Source organism: Lupinus angustifolius, chromosome LG12, assembly GCF_001865875.1.
Source record: "Lupinus angustifolius cultivar Tanjil chromosome LG12, LupAngTanjil_v1.0, whole genome shotgun sequence".
In the NCBI taxonomy this organism is placed as follows: domain Eukaryota; kingdom Viridiplantae; phylum Streptophyta; class Magnoliopsida; order Fabales; family Fabaceae; genus Lupinus; species Lupinus angustifolius.
The window spans coordinates 7,967,516-7,988,118 of NC_032020.1; the positions used below are offsets into that span (position 1 = coordinate 7,967,516).

At 32.4% G+C, this 20,603-nt stretch overlaps 2 protein-coding genes across 2 annotated transcripts; one reads left to right on the forward strand and one right to left on the reverse strand.

The window, feature by feature from the left end:
• LOC109362969 (katanin p60 ATPase-containing subunit A-like 2) lies at positions 226–8,052 on the forward strand. The gene is made up of 11 exons (XM_019609079.1): positions 226–356; positions 869–1,039; positions 1,124–1,179; positions 2,159–2,224; positions 2,383–2,490; positions 3,774–3,840; positions 4,055–4,139; positions 5,223–5,383; positions 6,345–6,446; positions 7,089–7,311; positions 7,637–8,052. The coding sequence occupies exons 1-11, from the start codon at positions 318–320 to the stop codon at positions 7,768–7,770; spliced, it is 1,212 nt and encodes a 403-aa protein (XP_019464624.1). The 5' UTR covers positions 226–317; the 3' UTR covers positions 7,771–8,052.
• Positions 12,672–16,674, reverse strand: LOC109362955 (WD-40 repeat-containing protein MSI1). Its single transcript, XM_019609058.1, has 6 exons — positions 16,237–16,674; positions 14,995–15,321; positions 14,738–14,890; positions 13,349–13,473; positions 13,161–13,256; positions 12,672–13,040 (listed from the first exon to the last, which is right to left on the reverse strand). The coding sequence occupies exons 1-6, from the start codon at positions 16,579–16,581 to the stop codon at positions 12,815–12,817; spliced, it is 1,272 nt and encodes a 423-aa protein (XP_019464603.1). The 5' UTR covers positions 16,582–16,674; the 3' UTR covers positions 12,672–12,814.

A 20,603-nucleotide genomic window follows, 5' to 3' on the forward strand; every position in this document is an offset into this window, starting at 1 on the left:
AATAATTTGAATAACAATAGACTACATGTGCTCTTCCAACTTTAATAATACCAATTTAGCAGGATGATTGGGAGAAGCAAAAAATGGAACCAAACATTTATTGTTTATTAATAACAGAACTTCATGTGAATACTTGATGTTAGCACGTACTTCACTCTCTCCTCATAAGTCAGACCACCTAATCTGGTTTATATTAATCATCTACTCCATTTCTTAGCTGTCTTCATGTTCCTTTTAAACTACCTCTATTCTCCACTCAGCTCACTCCCTCAGTTAAGTTAGAGAGAGAAACACTTTCCCCCCTCTCTCTCTCTCTAATGACCGATCAACCAATACCCACTCGCTGGTCTTTCCAGGTCTCAATCTCTCCTTTCTATTTTAACTTCACCTTCATACGCTACAATTATTTTCTATTTTGGCATTTCCCAACTCTATCGGTTCCGTTTGCGAGTTGAATTTCGGAAGGAAAAGAGATGGATTGAGAGATATGAAATAGACTTATGAGATGACTCTAAAACCTTCCTTCCTTATCATCCGATATCATCCGAAACTCAAGTCGCAAACAAACCCTTACTGTTCGCAGATTTTTTTCTTCCTGTTTTCTTCTTCCATTTTCTCATTACGTGAATCGGCTTGCCATCTTCTTAGTATCGAATCTCGTTTGGTTTCTTTCTTACTGGATTGCAAGAATTTCTCGGAATTTTTACTCACCAACTAAATCTTCTTCACTCTTATACTTCGTAATGTTTTTTTGTTTCATGCGATTTTGAATCTTGATCTGAGGTTATTGATTGAATTTTATTTGTAGTGAAAGTTTTTATATATTTATGTATTTATTTACTTATTCATATATTTTGTGGATCTTTAGGACTTCAAAGTGTATTATGATGCGAAGTTCGGCAGGAAGAAAGTTGTGGAGAACGGTGAGAGTGATGATAAACCGGTTAGTAATGGAAATTCGGCGGACATTGTATCTAACGACAATGTGAATCCTCGAAGAACTTCGGATAGGGCTATTTATGAGCAGTTTCAAACTCAGGTATTGTGTTTGATTCTTCGGATTTCGTGGTGAATTGGTTATTACTCTTTTGAATTTAACTTAAGCGATTTTTCTGTGTATTAGGGGCAGAATCTGACACAGTCAAATGGTTTTTCACACAACTCCATTGATGAAAGGCCGTATGATTCTTTTACCCATCACTTTGTATTCTCAGGCTGTGTAATTAATTAGCAAATGCGTACTAAATTAAAAGCTTTATGTGTTTTGTTCCACTGTTAGGATTAAATGAGGTAATAAAACCGAGAAGGAACATTGTTAGCATACTTGGGTTATGAATCAAGTTATGATTGGATATAGAATAGCTAGTCATGCAATTATTAAAACCACCAGCTTCAATGTTTATGAATTATTTATTTATAAGTTTGAAGTTCGATGTTTAATTAGGTAGCTGGTTGGTAATGGACTATTCGTTCGCTATTGTGTATGAGTCAGTACTCTGTAGTATGCTTTCAAAGTGCATGTAACATTTAATGCTAATGAGGAAACAAATGTTGCTTTGGAGAATACTATATTATTTGAGCCTATACAAGTGCTATTCTTGGCATCAGTTACAGGTAAAACTGGTGTCCATGAAAAAAACCATAACATGGAACTTTTCAGAAAATATTGAATGTTATGTGTAACTTAATTTTATTGATGGATGAAAAATTTTCTCTTCATTAATTTTGGCAATTTTAAAAAAGGAGGGAGATACAATCAAGCTATCGTGTTCCTGTCTTCTGTAACATGTTTGGTGAAAGAAACATCAAATTTATTGAATAAAAAATCCACTCATGAAATTAACACTATTTAGAACAATTTATTGGAGTATTATATGTGCTTTATTTGTATCTAAAACATGTCGGTTATCATCCATAATTAACTGAGAAACAAATTGGCTCAACTCTGCCTAAAGTCCTTGATAATCTAAATTAGTTATAATAGGTTCAGAAAGCGATATCATCGAGGAAATTTATGTCCCAGTCCCTGTTGAATTTAAGTGACAATATCATGTAGTTGTGCATCTTCGATCTCTTGATCTGTACACAAATTGTAACCCTTAGTAGAGAATTTCTTCATCTCTGAACTGCTGATAACTGTTATCCTTGATATTTCCAGGCCAAAGTCTCTGCTTCCACCTTTTGAGAGTGCAGATATGCGGGCATTAGGAGAAAGCTTGAGTCGGTAATTTCCTCTTCTCTCAATCTTTCAATTCTGTGTTGGTCATGGTTTTTGTGTGTTACAATATTTTGTAAGTTCTTCTTACTATGGTATCCCATTTTGTGAGCTGTACTTTCACTATATATATATATATATATCATTGCACATCATACTGTTTGCAGGGATATAATTCGCGGGAGTCCAGATGTGAAGTGGGAAAGCATCAAGGGGTTAGAGAATGCCAAACGTTTACTGAAAGAGGCCGTTGTGATGCCTATCAAGTATCCCAAGTATGTTTCAATTCGAAACTTACTATGCCTAATATTCCTTAGAGCTACTGATGACCTTCTCATTTCACTACTTGTCAAGATATTCATGTATATATTACACACGGGATCTTTTTTGTTTGATGCTGTAGACCATTAAAAAATTAAATTGTAAATAATTAAACTCCATTTTTTAATGGTTTAGGTTGACAACAGAGATAATACAAACATTAAGAACAGCTTCTCTAATTTGGTTTAACTATATGATGGCTGGCAAACTGCTATTCTGTGCATTGTCTTATGTATATTATTATTCTTCATCATTTGTCCTTGTCATAAAGATTCAACAAAGTTTTGCATTGGTTACCTAACCCAATGTTCTCTTTTAAACGAGATTGAGATCAGTTATGTAAAGATTTGTCCAAAGCACAACATAGGCAAAATTAACCATGGGAGGCCAACCAGTGATGCAAAATACCTCCTATGCAGATTGCTGGAGAGGTTTTGGAGGAAACAAAAAATATTTGAAACATAGTTTAAATTGATTTGGGAAAGGGCTATGATAGGCTGCTAAAAGAGGTCTTATGGAAGACTCTAGAAATGAAAGGAGTTCATGTAACCTATATTTAAGCAATCAAAGATATGTACATTGGGGCTAAAACTAGCATTTGAACACATGGTAGGATCACAAAAGATTTCCATATAACCATAGGATCAGACCAAGGCTTGGCTTTGAGTCCTTATCTTTTTGGATATTGTTATTGAGAATGTCCATGAGTCAGTGATAGTAAGCGCTTCGTGGATGATATAGTCATAGTGAACACATGATATAGTCCTAGTAGGAGAGCATTGTGAGGGGATAAATTTGAAGTTAGAGTTGTGGAGGTAGACTTTGGAAGCACATGACTTCCATGCAAGTAGCTTAAAGTGGAGTATCTCCACCCTTGAAACCCAAGGGTTAGCCTAACAACTATGCCTATGGAATACTCTGTCAAAGAAAAAAAAAAAGAAGTAAAACAGAACATATGGAGTTTAAGTTCAGAAAAAAGATCGGTATATGGAGCCGTTTTATCTAACGATGAAGCACTCTTTGCTAAAACAATGAAGCACACAATTTTGCCAAATCAATAAAAAAAGTCTCAGAGATCTGGATTTCAAGCACCTATCTAAAGTGGTTGTATTAAGATATTTCCTAGAAATGGTTAATGATTGATTTGCTAAACTTGCATATGTGCAAATAAAAATTTGCTAAAAATGTATAATGGGAACCTTTCTCATGGCCAAGCTGATCTTTCTCATTTATCTAGGTACTTTACTGGTCTGTTATCACCATGGAAAGGCATTCTCCTTTTTGGCCCCCCAGGGACAGGAAAGGTTTGCATAACATTCTTCACAAATATTTATAGGTTGCCTCTTGAGTATCTTAAATTGTAAGAGAACGATATTTTGTGTATGAATAAGACTACAAAAACTAAAGGAAATCGTGTTTAAAGAATGCTATATCTTTTTTATTTTGATGGTCCTGAATTTCACTGATTGTTTTTGAACAATGAAAATGCCATTGTAACTTTTGGTATAAATGCTTCAGACTATGCTCGCAAAGGCAGTCGCAACAGAGTGCAAGACTACATTCTTTAATATTTCAGCATCATCTGTTGTCAGCAAATGGCGAGGTCTGTTACTAATTACCATCCCCCTCTTTTCCATAGTTTTCTGTTTCTTCTGTATACCTTCATCTAAGTATGAACTCAAATATGCTCATTTTTTTAAGAAACTGTCATATTTCTGGTGAACCAGAGTAGGGTCGTGATAGTGTGATTTTCTAAGTAGAAGATATAATTGTCTTTTTCGGGATGTTACAACTAACTATTGTTCTTCAAAACTATGACGCTAACAACTACCGTGTGAATTTGCAAGTTGATCATATATCTTCAAATCTTATTTGGTTTGGAAAAATCATTTGTTGAACCCACTCTCTGTTTCACTTGGCCAAAAAGGTAACAGACATGTATCATATTAAAACACTTGTCTATTATTAGAGTCAGTGGAGCTCTAAACAACAACTTAGGATAGCATGGATGATTTTGTCTGGTAACTGGTTGCATGACTCTTTAAGTGATGTTTAAACTGTGCTACTAGTCGTGTTCAGCTTTTCTCGAGATGAAAGAGTGTAGAAAATACGTATTTTACGTGGCTTCTGCACCATTTAATAGCTTTCACAGATGAATCTTTTGGAATGATATTGTCACGACTTACGAGTATTTATTCTTAACATGCCATAAAATACCATCTTTACTACAATAGGTGCTACCCCATTTCTCTCTTTAATACATTCAATCAGAATCCTAGCTTGTCTACACTTCAGTGTGTCCACTCATCTAGCGTAACATTAACATCTCTCTTACGTTGAGTTTATTCTCTTTTTGGTTTTTTGTTGTCCAACATTCAGTTCCATACAACATCTAGTTCTTCTGAAAAGGAATTTTTAATCGAGGTGAAACCATTGCATTGTGCTATGTGATGAGTCATGAAACCTTATTGCAACTTTTTTGTTTAGATTGGCTTTTTGCTAAATCTGGGATGGAAATGGAACCTCAGATCTCCACCTTTGGTGGGGCTTGGAAATATCACTAGTGTTACAGCTCATTGACAAACCTTATTGCAAAAGGGCTTTTAAAGCACTCATTTTCCCTTTTTCTCTTTTCAGTTTGTCATATTGAGAACATGTACACTTACAATGTTATTTTAAATTGCAGGTGATTCAGAAAAGTTAATTAAGGTGTTGTTTGAGCTTGCAAGGCACCATGCGCCCTCAACTATATTTCTTGATGAAATTGATGCAATCATTAGTCAACGTGGTGAAGCACGCAGTGAACATGAAGCAAGCAGACGGTTAAAAACTGAGTTACTGATTCAGGTGATGCTTGTTTCTCACATTGTGCATGCTGTCATAATCATAAATTTACTTGTTTGGTGGTAGTAACATAATTAGTCGGCAAAAAAGTTGTTTTTCATTGCTTAGCTCTGGTCATCAGCAGCCCATAACAATTGTTTATTTATAGGACCACATACGTGAGATCCTCTCATTGAATAACTTTTTCCTTTTGTGATTGTTTAGAATTTATTCAGTTTCAGACTTTTCACTAATCTATCTCTAGTGTGGTCTGATTGTGCTTTGAACACTCATACCAAAACACAACACTGAGAAGATCATAAGTAGTTGGTGTTAATTTAAAAATAAAAAGTTCGATATAGTTAATTTTTCTCGTAATGATTGTGCAAGAATTTAGTGAACCTTAGGACTTTAAAGCCGTAGTCATGGTCTAATAATGCTTATATTATTGATACATCTTTGGTTAGAACTTGGAATCAGTTGCAGCTTAACCTAGTGTTTGAGTCATGGTGTTAAAAATAATGATTAGTCCCTATTAAATGAGTATGGAAGCTTGAAGATAGACTGTAAAACAATGTGTCACTTTAGTATTTGCTTAACTTAAATAAAAAGTAACGATAATCTTCAGAAGTCGAAAGAGTTTCAGCACTCTAATGTACTGTTTCTTTCGTTCTCATTTCTCACATAATCTTGCATTTCTTGTATTTCCCTTGTCATATACAGGAAGCTCCTTAAATGTCCTGTTCATGATATGCGCAGTAAACACAGATTAACAAGAGATTATCTCTTAAAATTTTAACTCTGCTGCTATCATGATTGGCATTTGAAACTTCTTTTGATTTTTCTTTTAACTTGCGACTTTGTGCCCTTTGCAAGTTGTCTTAATGCATCTTCATACAATAATATGCATTACCAATTAACAATGGAGTGGTGTATGCATTATGCTGTGCTTTCTCAAAAATTAATCATTTGGATTAGATTGCAGATGGATGGTTTGACTCGGACTGATGAGCTTGTTTTCGTTTTGGCGGCAACAAATCTTCCCTGGGAATTGGATGCAGCTATGCTCCGACGTCTTGAGAAGCGAGTATCCTTCCAATATATTATACCTTATTATTTAAATGGAATTTTACTTCATTGGCCTGGAAATTGACCTTGAGGAAGAAACATGTAGAAATTGTATGTTTCAGATTTTTTTGGAGCATTGAATAGATTATAGGGCATTTGTGATCACCTGATGGCTCTTGCTTAGACAACTAGAATTTGATTTATTTTATTTTTAACAAATGAACCTAGCAATCTATCTAGGCTGCTTGGTTTGTAACTTATCAAAATAACAGTAATTGTTGTTTTGGGGTTTAAATCTCTACCTGCATTTTAATTTGACACCAACTGAGTTGAATTGCTAGACAAGTACAGGTGTGTTTGTAAACTTGGTATGCATGAAGTTCGTTTTATCTTGTACTTTTTCTACCATCCTAAGATGTTTTCAGCATACAGTAATGGACTCTATTTTAGATCCATTTTAAAAGATAAAATAGTTGGGAACTTCATGCTACAGTCTCATGCTTTTTTATTAGCAAATTGTGTAACTGTTGGTTATTCCCATATACCGTAGAGATCATAGTTCAATGCATATTTCCATGATGCCCAATAAGCAATATGATCTTGCAATTGAAAGTAATGTGTATCCTAGTCTACTGGTTTGTCCTTTAACCATAATTGAAAGATCCTTGTACCACTTCCAGAACCAGTAGCGAGAAGAGAAATGTTTGAGCAACTACTTCCTCCACAGCCTGGTGAGGAACAAATCCCCCATGATTTACTCGTAGACCGAACAGAAGGATATTCAGGCTCAGATATCCGATTGCTTTGTAAAGAGACAGCTATGCAGCCCTTGAGACGCTTGGTGTCACAACTTGAACTAGAAGAAGAGGTGATACCTGAAGAAGGTATGTCGCATACAAAAATCTACTTGCATTAAGTAATAGAACTTTATGATAGAGCCACAGCTCCCACAAATTCTTGGAAATTCTTAACGAAATTACATCTTTAGATGCTTATTTTGGCTCTCTCAAATTTTATATTCATGCTCCCTATGCCTGCAATATGGTTACTTGCCAAAAGTGTGTATTCACAGGAACTTTAATACTTGTTCATTAACTTGCTTTTTCATATTTCAGTAATCCTTATTAGACAAATCTTAGTTATTTTCATACATATTCATTTCAGTACTTAAGTTTAATTTCGCGAGTTAAATTAACTATCGGTTTGCAGAATTGCCTAAAGTTGGCCCAATCAGACCTGAAGATATAGAGACAGCTCTAAAGAACACAAGGCCATCTGCTCATCTCCATGCCTACAAATATGAGAAGTTCAATGATGATTATGGTAGTCAAATTCTTCAATGAAAAGTTGTGACCTTAACGTTCTTGGTCTCTACAATTTGATTGTCTTAAAAAGTTTGATGTGGAAACTTAAACCGTTGTTTTTGGGTGATGTTATTTGGAGAACACTTGAAACTTTTTTTCTGTACTTTTTCTCAGTCCTCTGGCAGTTTGTTCTTGTATACTGGACATTTTTCACTTGAAATCTGCACTTTGCATTTCCCCATACAGAGAGCTAAGTGACAAATGCTTCTGTTTTTGTAGCTCCGTGTTATATGATTGAGTTAATGGGTTTTCTATTCTCAGTGCAACATTAACCATTTATGTATATGACTTGTATTTGTTAATACATGAATGATGGATGGACTTATTTTGTGAAAACAATATTATTAGTTCACAACATTTTTATTCTTGGGTTTTATTTTGGGTGAAGTATATATACCTTCCTCCAAATTTGGTTTAATATACTTCGTAATCTTGTTTAGGAAATTATATCAACGTTTTGCTGAAGTTTGTTATTATATTTAGCTTTGAAAGTTAAAATCGAACTTATACCTACCTTGTGTAATTTTTGAAAGGGAATAGAATATCTCATGTTATAAGGAGATTTTTCTGCCAGTAAAATCATGACATGTGTCATGTTTCATCATTTTCTATAAAGTGTTTAACAACAATGTTTAGTAAAATTAAACTAAATATCAAATATCAATAAGGCGTTGGTTAGGAGCACATAAGTGTCATTGTTTGTAATTGGTTGAAGAAATGTATTTAAATTAAAATTTTAATAATTAATTATTTTTTTGACCAATCACAAGTAATGATATATAGAGTGGTACATTGTTTTGGGACAGCAGATGTTCAGCCACGTTGGTCTAGTGGTATAAGGTTTCAATAGATCCTCAAGGTCGATGATTCGATTCTTGTGAATAATATTTATTAAGATAGGCAGTCACGAACTCTGAAATTAGTTAATTCCTTAACGAGGGATACAAAAACTAAATATCAAATGGGAGTGTAACTTCTTTTTTTTATTTTGTTACTAGGCGCTCATCTTGTACCACCAGGGAAAGCGTGAGTGTTATTTCACTTTTTATCACAATTTATTTTACAAATAATAATTTAAAAAATGCTTTTTTAGCCCATTATATATACGATTTAGATCCCAACATTTTAAGAAAGTGTATTTATCCCTTAATATTTATATTTTATACAATTCCCAAAAAAATCTTTGTTAAATTTGAAGGAAATAAAGTTCTTTTGCAAAAATACTAGTATGAGTCACTTGCTATGTCTCTATCAAGCATTATGTCTCTCTCTTCTTGGCCTGTGCACTTGTTTAAATTTGTTAACATATCATTTATCATATAATATCTAGTGATATTTACTAAAATTGAAAAGAGAGAAAAATGTATGTCATTCATCATTTATTTTTAATCATCATTAATTTTAAAATATAAATACTTTTACAAATTAATAATGAATGATGTATTGACTATATATAAATCTTACACTAATATTACACTCAAATAAAAATTATCTCAGCTCTAGTCATACTGATAAATGATTGATGTAAAAAAATTACATAATGATTCTACATTCTAATATTACATCCAAATGACTTACAATTACTTCTAAAAATGAAAATGTTTTATAAAGTCATAACCAAAAAAACGTGAAATAATTTTTGAATTTACATAAATATTTTTTTGCCATAACGTTTTACCTATTATGCACTAATAAAAATTCATAATTAAGAAACTAAATTATAGGGAATGTCTCACAATTAGCTTACTTGGTGTGTTAATGTTAAGTTTAAACTCTCTGCGATGCGCTTTACCCTCTCCCCTTTAAAAATTAGAAATGATAAACAATTGCCTACAAAAAAATTATGAGAAGATTAAAAAATTAACTAAATTTATGTATTAAGATGCTTTCTTACTTAATTTATAATAGGTTGGGGTAGACTAAACATTTTCGTAAATAGGTCAAGACTTGGTCTTTTTGAAAAGCCTATTTACTTTAATAAACCAGACTACAGGCCATACAAAAGGCCTAAGTCTAACATATTGGTCTATTTAGTTATATTACGTAATATGTTCATATTATATAATTTTAATATAAATAATATTATTATATATAATATTAATATAAAAATATAATTTAATTGTTAGGGTTACAAAAGTCTAATTAAAAGTAGGAATGTTAACTTATTTAAATGTAGATATGATGACATATTTTAAGATTATATAGTATAATATACTTTAAACAACAAGTTAACAGGTCAGACCAGACATTTAAATAGAGCAAACCTAAGTTTTAAATTTTTTTAAACAGGCTAACAAAATCAGACCCAAACTCATTCATGTTATATAAACTAAGCCTATTTAAAGCAAAACATAATTTGGCATGAAATATTTCCACCTTTACTAAGTTTGGATAGCATGTAACAATAGAGCCATTATGGCTTTAGCATGCAAGAAATTGAATTCAACCTCGCCTTTGAAATTTCAAACATACGTAAAATGCTTTCCTCTTTCGTGCAAATTCTATTGAAATTGTTGTAAAAATTAGAGTATTTATCTTTATTGTTAATAAAGTTACACTTACGTCAATTGTTTTAGAAAATAATTTCAGATATTAAATTATATACATTAAAAAATTTGAGATAGATAAATTTTGAGATATTTCGTTTTCATTTTAGGATACTTCCATCATATATAATTCACATTGAGATTGGGATAAAGGTTTTACTCTTGCATAATTATCCTCCAATCAAATGTTGCTTACAGAATAGGATATTTGAAAATTATATTTACTTAGAGGAATGTGTTATTGATATTAATTTTAATATTATTTTTTGTTGACACAAACACTTGTTGGAACATTACGGTAACAACAACACTCTTCCCAAAATATCCCTCCAATCTATGTAATATTCAGTGAAAGCGATAACACATTTCATGCAATTTAAGACCAACCATAAAAAAAGGAACATTCAAATATTTATACACGACGTGTTCAATTGTTCATGGCTGCCAAACGTTCATATAATAGACGGCACTTGTTAAAACATTAAAATGTGAAATGCAGTGCATTTTTTAATGCATTAAATATCTAACATTTAGTTTAATTTTTTATTTATTGTAACTATTTTTTTTTATTTTTGTGTATCAAGGATGTCTCCTTTGAAGTGTATAGACCATCATAATGAATTTTATCTCCACAGGTAAAGCATCTTTTCATTTTTCATGCACACCAATAAAGCATAAATTGAACTTTGATACCATAATATCATATTTAAGAAACTTATTTATCTACCAACATAATTTGGTAATCTTTTGCTTTCTATTTTGTTAATAGCTGCCGTAAGAACTTAGTTAATTAAGAAATATCTGACTCCTTATCTTAAATGCTTTCAATTCTCTAAAGAATCAAATATTTTGTGTTTCTACTTTCTAGTATAATATTTATTCATTCTTTGTATAAAGATTTATACTATCAATATATATATCATTTATACTATTTTATGAGTGGTAAATGCATAATTGTTAAAACCGTTTCATACCGGCTGGTTCAATCGGTGAATTGGTCCCAATACCTGGACGGTACAATAGTTATACCGATCATGCAATCATACCGGTCAAACTGACTAAAATCGGTCATACCAATCGATTTTTAATTGAACCGTACCGGTCATACTAGCCGGTTTTTATTTAAAATTAATCTTTTTAATGAAAATAAAAAATATTGATTTTTCAATATTAATGTTAATATATTATATATGTATATCTAATTTTGTAGGTATGCGGTTTAATTAGTGAAATACAATTAAACTGTTATACCACTATACTACTACCCTGGTTTGATGACATGAATGGTATTAATAACATGGCTAAATGCACGCACCCCTTAACAAACCTCATATATACTAAGTTAAATCCCTAGAAAGTTTCATGGTAACACTAACATTTAATGTGACTAATTTACCTTATAAATTAGTAAATTAAGAAACAATTAGTCCCTCCCATGCACAAACCCTCCATCACTACTACTACATACTTATAAATAGCATAATAACATGACATCGACATGTCCAAAACAACATTGTCTTAACAATAATCCATTGATATCTTAGTATTTGTACTGCTTCAATTTATCATCATGAGTTCCAAACCTAAAGATATCTCCAATGGTATATAGGCTACAAGGAAAAGCCACGTCCTACAAACAAAAAATGAAGGTTCAAGATCTAAGAAGGATGATGATGATAAGAAAAAGAAAGTGACTGTTCAATCTGGTATTCCCTATACTACTAATACTGGAAATTAATGACAACAATTGCAAGGTAAAACAAACGATTTAAACATGGTAACATTAACTACAAACAAACCTTCATTTCCACTTTTTTGCACTAGAAAAATTCTGCCAGTTGGTCCTTATAAATTTTTGTGCACACCAATTTGTACTAAAATGAGAGTTCTTGATAACTAAAAATATTTCTGTATGGGAAGTTGGAACAAAATTAGTTTCTGTAATAAATATTTTTAAGTGTTTGGATTTGAAATTTAGATAATTTGTGACTGATGATAAAATGACATTGTTTTGAATGCTTCTCCAAAACATATATGCTATTGTTTTGAACCTAAAATGTGACGAGTCGAAACCATTTTATTTACTCAATTTTAAAATATCAATCCTTTTAGTCTTGCAAATAAAATGAGAAATTTTGTATAGTATTTTTAAGAGATTAATTAATTATTTAATCTGGCTAAATGAACCAATTTGGGTTGAATTGAACAATTCATAAACTTTAATAAAATTAAAAGAATAAATCCTATTGAACTCGAGTGGAAATTCGAGCAGAATAATTTCTTATTGAATCAGGTTTGGCCCTGCTTTCCCCCCTAAACACAATCATATAGTTCATACCACTATAAGATATAACTTCAATTAAGTGGTTTAAAAAGGCCATACAGGATGAACACATGTAAAAGCTAAAGAATCCCACGTACTCAAACAGATTAACTTATTTTCCATACTAAACATACTATGATGATGAGCAATTACATTAAGAAGCCTTTGTTGACTCTTCTGGTAGATCATCTTCATCATGGTATATGTTCTCTGCCATCTGCCATATTTGAAGTATGTTGTCTTCAGCCACACTAGCAACAACCCAATCTTCACATGAGTTCCAAGAGAAGTCAGATATTTTACTTGTATGACCACCATGAATAAATAGCAATTCCGGCGGACCATCTTCGGCATCTTCTGGTGGCTGCTCTTCATCAATCCTACAGAACAAATGATCCAACTTTGTTATTACGGCAATATCCATGATTTATCATATGTATATGTAGTATTAGAGTCGCGTAACCGAAAACCGGGGCACAACAGCTTTCGTTAAGCAATACCTGCTAAGATCCCACACCATGAGTCTTCTGCCAAGACAACAAGAAGCCAAGATAGTCTCATTCTTCGGATTCCAGCCCACCTGGAAAACCTCCTCCCTGGTTGTACCCAAGAGCCAAGAAGAAATATCGAGATCAATGACTAAGTACATGTAGAATAATTTCAGAAACATATGAGGAAAGAATTTTACTTATGACAGTCAAAGGTGTGAAGAGGAGCACTGATCTTCCGCAGATCGAATAACTTCACAGTTTTATCAGTAGAACCAGTGGCAACAATCCATTCGTTAAAGGGATTGAAAGCCAAGCAGTTAACCTAACAAAGCACCCAGCATATGGCTTTGTCAGTAAGTGATATTAAAAGATGAGTATGAGCATTCGGAAATTTCTGGAAAAGCAACCCGGGTAAATGAACTTATCAGAAATTACAAGATAATGCTAACAAAAGAACAATGAAGAAACATTACAAGGAAGTGACAGATTGAAACATTGAGAAAGATAGGGAAAAACTAATCAGCTATGAAAACATAAAAAGACAGAAGTGAAACAGCATAGAACTGGAGTTCTTTCTAGTCCTTTACTTTTGTTTTATTAATTTTTATAATAAAAGAAACATTATTACATGAGAAGATAAATAAAGAGGATAATATATCCTCACAAAAGAAAAATACAAGCATCTAAAAAACTATGCAACTAGGTCATGCAACAAAGCATGCTGGTCCCTCGACACATCTACTAAAGAAACATCCCGAAAAAACCATGACCAGTCCTTTAACTTTAGTGATGGTTAGAAATTTATGCATGCTGATTATTGATCTCTTTTCTTTGTTTCTCAGGTTATCAATGTTAAACCATCACCTCCTTTATTTAATATGTTTGGATCTTGAAAAGTTTATCAAACTTTCTCATGAATTTCTCAAAGCTTCAAGATTTCAAAAGATATAAGTAAATAAGATTATTGATATTTTCAGCAGATATTAGAAAATATATAGTTCATAATTCCAATTTGATCTCCCAAGTTTGCTTATATCAAACAATTGCACATAACAAACCAGAGTAAGTGGTCCAACACACCACTATAGCGCTATCTTTCATTTAACCAATTACTCCTCCAAAGGGTACACACATTTTGAAAAGGATTTTCTGTTTTCTTACATTAATTAATTTCTAAGAAACTATCTACTCATTTTCAAGATGCAATATCATTCTATTCTAAGCACTTATCCTTATTAAATTCATTTTCTCGTAAATCAGAGAAATGAGAATGCATAAGAAATCACATCAAACATATACTCACCATGCTTTGATGACATATATTCTGACATAATTTCAAAATAATAATCTAATCATTTTCAAGATGTAATACATACCATTGTATTCTAAGCATTTTTCCTGATTAAATTCATTTTCTCATGAATCAGAGAAATGAGAATTCATAAGAAATCACATCAAACATATATTCTCACATTAATTAATTTGAAAAAAACTATCCATTCATTAAAATGAAACATATTTGTGCACCACCATGCCTCCACCACACACATACATACAGACACAAGAAAGAGAGAGTTATTATGTACCTCACTTTGATGAGCAACAACAGATTGAACAGGCTTGGAGGCCGCTGGTGTTCGAAGATCCCATATGAGCAAGTATTGATCATCACCAACAGAACCAAATAAGTACTCATGTCTCAAATGCCATGCTACATCTTCTACCACACCTTCATGGACCTAGTTAAAATAATGAAACTACTTTCAGAAGTTTATATGACAGACTGAAGATTGTAATATTAATAATAAAAACAGAATCTATGTTGTTAGAAAGAAAATAGTACCTTAAATATTTGTGTCGCATCTATGGTTTTACCTTTGCCATTTGAATTTATATCCCACAAGCATATCTGAGCATCATCAGAACCACTCAATAAATGACCCTGCTTGAACTTGCTCCACGATAAGCCATATCCTTCAGTATTATGACCTCTTAGCCTTAAATCAGGATTACACTCACCATCTAGAGGAGGCTTTGATGGATGCTTGCTATAGTCAAAGACATAAACTTCGGCACTAACAGTCTTTGTGGCAATGATAAACGGGTTTTGAGGCATATAACGAGCTCTGTTAACCTCTCCTTCATGATTTATTTGCTGGATTATTTGCACCTGCAATTAAAACCATTAAACTTTGAAAACAAAAGGCATATCACACATTCAACAAAGCACCCAACTGCAATGAGCTAAGTGAGCTAAAACAATAGTAAATACACCATTTCCAATTTGATGGTAGGCTTACTACTGAACTGAATTCTCCACTGGCATATCAAGAACCATCACATCACAAGTACTGTCCACACACCCCTTAAAAATAATAGAAAACCAACAAGTAAAACTCACATCACAATCATCATACCATTTTTTTAGAACAAATTGGTGTCTCTAAGGACCAAAAACCATGTCTATGTACCCATTTTGATAAAGCTAAATAAAAATTCCATTTTGGTCAATACAGCGGCCTTTACCTTTTTTGCCTTTCTGTACCCATTTAATGAAGCAAATTCTTTTATGACCAAAATTGATGTTCCCTAAACCCTATTTTTTTTCTGTACCATCTCCTCACCTCAAACAACATCTCCAGACCATATTAGCATCTTTATAGAGCAAAAATCATCATTTATGTACCCATTTTGATTAAGCTAATTTTCATGGCCAAATTGTTGTTCCCTAAGGCTAACCTTTACGTACCACCCCCACACCTCAAACTTCATTTCAAGACCAAATTTGGCATCTTTGAAGACTAAAAATCATCACTTCTGCACCCACTTTGGTAAAGCTAATTTCTTTTATGACCAAATTGAAGTTCCATAAACCCTAATTCTTTCTCTACAACCCTCACCCCAATCTACATTTCTATCCCCAAAGTGGCATCATTAAATACCAAAAATCAAAATTTATGCACCCATTTTGATAAAACCTAACTTTTTTTCATGTCCCCCTAAATCCAAATACCAAATTAGGGTTTCAAACTAAGTACCAACAACTCAAAACATAAAAAAAACACCACATTGAATGCAATCTAACCTTTCCATTGGCGCAGCCAAATCCACCAGCATCAGTTCGATCGTCCTCGTAATGTCGAGCATCGTTCTCGGCATCGTCGAGAGGGAGCTGGACCTGAGCGAGCATCAAGTAATTGGGCTCATTCTCAGATGTGTGGGTCCCAAGGATCATCTTCTGGACGGAAAAATCTTTCCCCGGCGGCTCCTCCCGATCGGGGAGCCACTCAACGGTGAGGGATGGCCACTCTAGGGCGTGGGTTATAACGAGATCGTAGAGGAATGGAGTGTTCTTCTTCCATATCTTGTATTCTTCGTTTATTAGTCTCTCTTCGATTTCACCTCTCATTTCTTCTTCGTCTTTTCCCATTTTCTCGCGATATCGGAAGTGGAAGTTAAAGGGTTTTTTTTGGCGGGAGTGTGATAGAGAGAGAAGTGGTGGAATGAGAGTGTTGCTATTTATTCTCCATTGTTGCTCTTTTATCTTGTTTAGTAGGGTGCTTTGAGCAAAGGGTAATTTCAATGTCATCATGAGATGAGAGTAAAGTTTTTCCATTTATATATAATTAAGAGATAAGTTACTGATATTTGTATTATTTATTTTACTTTTAAAAATATTAATATAAAAAATAATGAAATATGACACGTGTTATGATTTTAGTGGTTAGATGATATAATTTATCTTCTCATATTAGGAGATATTTTATTCTCTTATGAAAACCCACCTCAATGCAAAAGCTTTTTTTTCGAAAAAATAATAATAATAGAGAAACATCTATACACTACATGTATATAAGTTTTTTATATTGTCAATATATCATTTATATTTTATCATTATTCACTTTAAAATATAAGTGATACAAATGAATAATGGAGTGTGTATTGTATATAAATTGTATGCATAAATATTACACTCAATATAATAATATCATTCTTCTTTCAAAACTTGGTTAAAGCTTTATTCCATATTCAAAAGCATTGTGAATTAGTTAAACGACTCATTTGCTTAAAATGACTTGTTAAAATGTTTTTTTAGTCTGGTTTTTTTTAAAGAAAAACTCCATTTAGATCCTCTAAGCAATTGCATCTCTCCTAGTCTTAAGTTTCATTATTTCTAGAGAGAGAAGGAAAAGAAGAAAAAGTGTAGGAAATAGTTTATATTGTGCTTTTGCCTTATAATCCCAAAATGTTTTCTTACACAAATTTACAATTTTCTATAGTTAGTTTATCATTAGGTTTTACCCATATTAAGTTATAAACCTTTATTCTTAACTCACTTTTTACTATTTTTAAATAATTTTATTATTTATAACCAAAATAATGTGACATAAGCATTTGAGCATGGTAAAAAAATATATATGTTCGTTCACTTTCTAACACCATGAAAGCCCCCCAAATTTATCCACTTTCCAAACAATATCACACTCAAATAGTTAGAATGATGACATCAAGTCTTGGTATTTTGTTGATAATCTTTTACAAAACAAAAATTCATTATATTATTAAAAATAATTACAAACGTTCATCTTATTTATAACCACAATTAATCTATATATTTGGATGGTTTAATTTCTTTTAAAAAACTAAGATTAGAAAAAACATGTTTCTCTATTCGTTGCACTAAAATAATTTTTTGTTCAACTAATTGATTGCTAAATTCATCTTGTCACCTTGCAAAGCTTTCAATGAATAAAATATTATAGACAAAAAGTTAATGCCATTTGTCCTGTGAGATAAAAGAATATAGGTCTTGCAACTTGACAATTGGTAAATGCCTTCATTAGAGTTTATGTAGCTTTAACTAAAAGAATATGGCAAGGCTAGACTTGTGAAAAAGAGTTGTTTGATGAATTCGGACTAAGCCAAGTAGAGTTTGTGATAACTAAGATCGCATTCAAAAACTTAGGTATAATTTATGTACATCAAATTGTAACACAAACTCATTTTTGTTAGGTATCAGTGGCCTAGGAACACCTAGAAGAGGTTGAATAGGTGTAGCGGTTATCGATCACCGTTTCTTACACCAAAACTTAATTCTAGAAACATCCCAGTTAATCGATTAACATCTAGTCTTAATCGTTTAACACATGCACATAACAAAATGATCAGAGAGGCAAATTGCACAGTTATTTAAAATCAATTGAACAGAGATAAAACATATATTTTAAAGCACTATTAATAAGCATATAGCAGTGAACAAATACGCAAAATATCAGCTATAAATTCAAATTGAAACAACAAGAAAAGTAAAGAAGATTCGGGGAGAGAAAAGCGTGCAAAGATGGATTTTTATCCTGGTTCGTTTGCGGTCCACTGCAAACTACATCCAGACCTTCCCTTCTAATCTTGAAAGATTTTCTTCTTCACAATATTGAATATACGAATGATTACACACACCAATTCAATTACAAGAACATAGGACGCTTCTTTCTTGAAATCTAGGATACCTAAACCCTTGGTTTGACTCTACCTATCACCTGAGAAAACCCTTCTCGCGAAACAGCCCCAGCCAAGATTCTTGTCCTCAAATCAAGACCTCCTAGTCTCGGTGAAGTATCCCAATCTCTGTGGTGGTATGACACCAAGAGATCAATCAAAAAATTCACAAAAACATATTAAAATATCAAGGTATTATAAGCACAATAATGCTTGAAATATTACAAGTAAAAGACCTTAAGACTAACCCACTCACTAATCACTCAAGCCATCAAGAATATGTGAGTTAATCAGAAACAGAAATCAATATATCTCTCTAGCAATCTTTACAAATAATGCATGAACATGTGAGCAAGATAAGAATGAGCATAAAAAAGTGTAAAACAATATGCAAAACCAGAAATCAATTAAGCATGATAACTCTCTTTTCACACATGCAACTCTCTTGCAAAAACAGTAAAAACAAAACGAAATATGCTCTCTAAAATCAGTCCTATACAATGGAATGCAATGCTACAGTTTTCTGGAAGTTGCCTCTATTTATAGTAAGCAGTTTTGACAGTTGAATTCGTTGCAAACAGTTAAACGTTTAAAAAAGAAATCAGTTATAACAAATAACAGACCTGTTAATCGATTAAGGCTACCCGTTAATCGATTAACCAGTGCAACAGAATGAAACAAAAAACAGTTGTAACAGAAACACTGATTTAGCAGAAAAACAGTTGAGTTAGTCGATTAAGTCACCATGTTAATCGATTAACTGACATATTAACATATATGGTACAAAAGGTAAACTTCTCATATGTTATGCACAACTTCTATACATGTTCTAACTATTATATTATGCCTAATATACACATATAACATGTATGATTAATACATGAACATACAATTAACTAGATGATATGTCTCATGGATATAATATGACAATTATGATGGTTTGAGAGACTTGCACATAGGTTCACCTCACCTATACTCACTTACTACTGCACACATCCCAGACTACTTAGAATAATGACTCTATTTTATATCCTAGTCTAGATATGATCAAATGAGCACTAGGCATGTTGATTGTTGAGTCATCTTCAAGCTTTAATAGAACCTTGTCTTCATCAAAACATAGGGAAAGCATTGCTAGTGCTACCCTTGACATTTTGCACTTTCAATTTCCCAATTTTTGATGATGACAAACACCACATCAAAATAGTTCAAAACATTTGATGAATTAGCTTGACGATGAGTTTGCATAATTGTTGTTAATGGCATAATGGTTGTTTTTCCAAAGTTTCAAAGCTGAAGCGCATTTGCTCCCCCTTAGGTAAGCAATTATATTACAAAAGTTATATATGACAACATGCAAAAGCTATTACACAACCTGCAAAATACATGTAATACAACAAGCAACCTTTCTCCCCCTTTTGACATTATCAAAAATATACAAGTATTCAATTCTAGTCAAAAGTTAGAAGAGTTATTATAGTTATGATAGACTGTAATTAATCAATGAATTTTGGGCGAGTAATCAATCAACCAGCTATAAGAAGCTTGAACAAATGCACATTTATACATCATTTAATCGATTAACAGCAGATCTTAATCGATTAAATGGACAACAAACAACAACATAACAATTTTAATGGCATGAAAGGCTATGTTTACTCAAATTAAGCATGGAATGATTAAGCAATTGACATATGTGACCAGTTAGCAGTAGGCATAAACATTCAATATTGACACATACACCAAACATGATCAAGATCCATTAAACAAAGGAGTATACTATTTGCAACATAATTAGTATTCAAGCATGAACAAGATAATTCAAAATCATTGTAAAGCAATGTCAAATATTAAAAGCAGTAATTCAGCAGAAGTTTTAGAGTTATTACAATCCAAATAAGAGCAAAAGTGCAAAATAAAAGATTAGTTATCAAGAGAGAACAAGGAACAACAGAG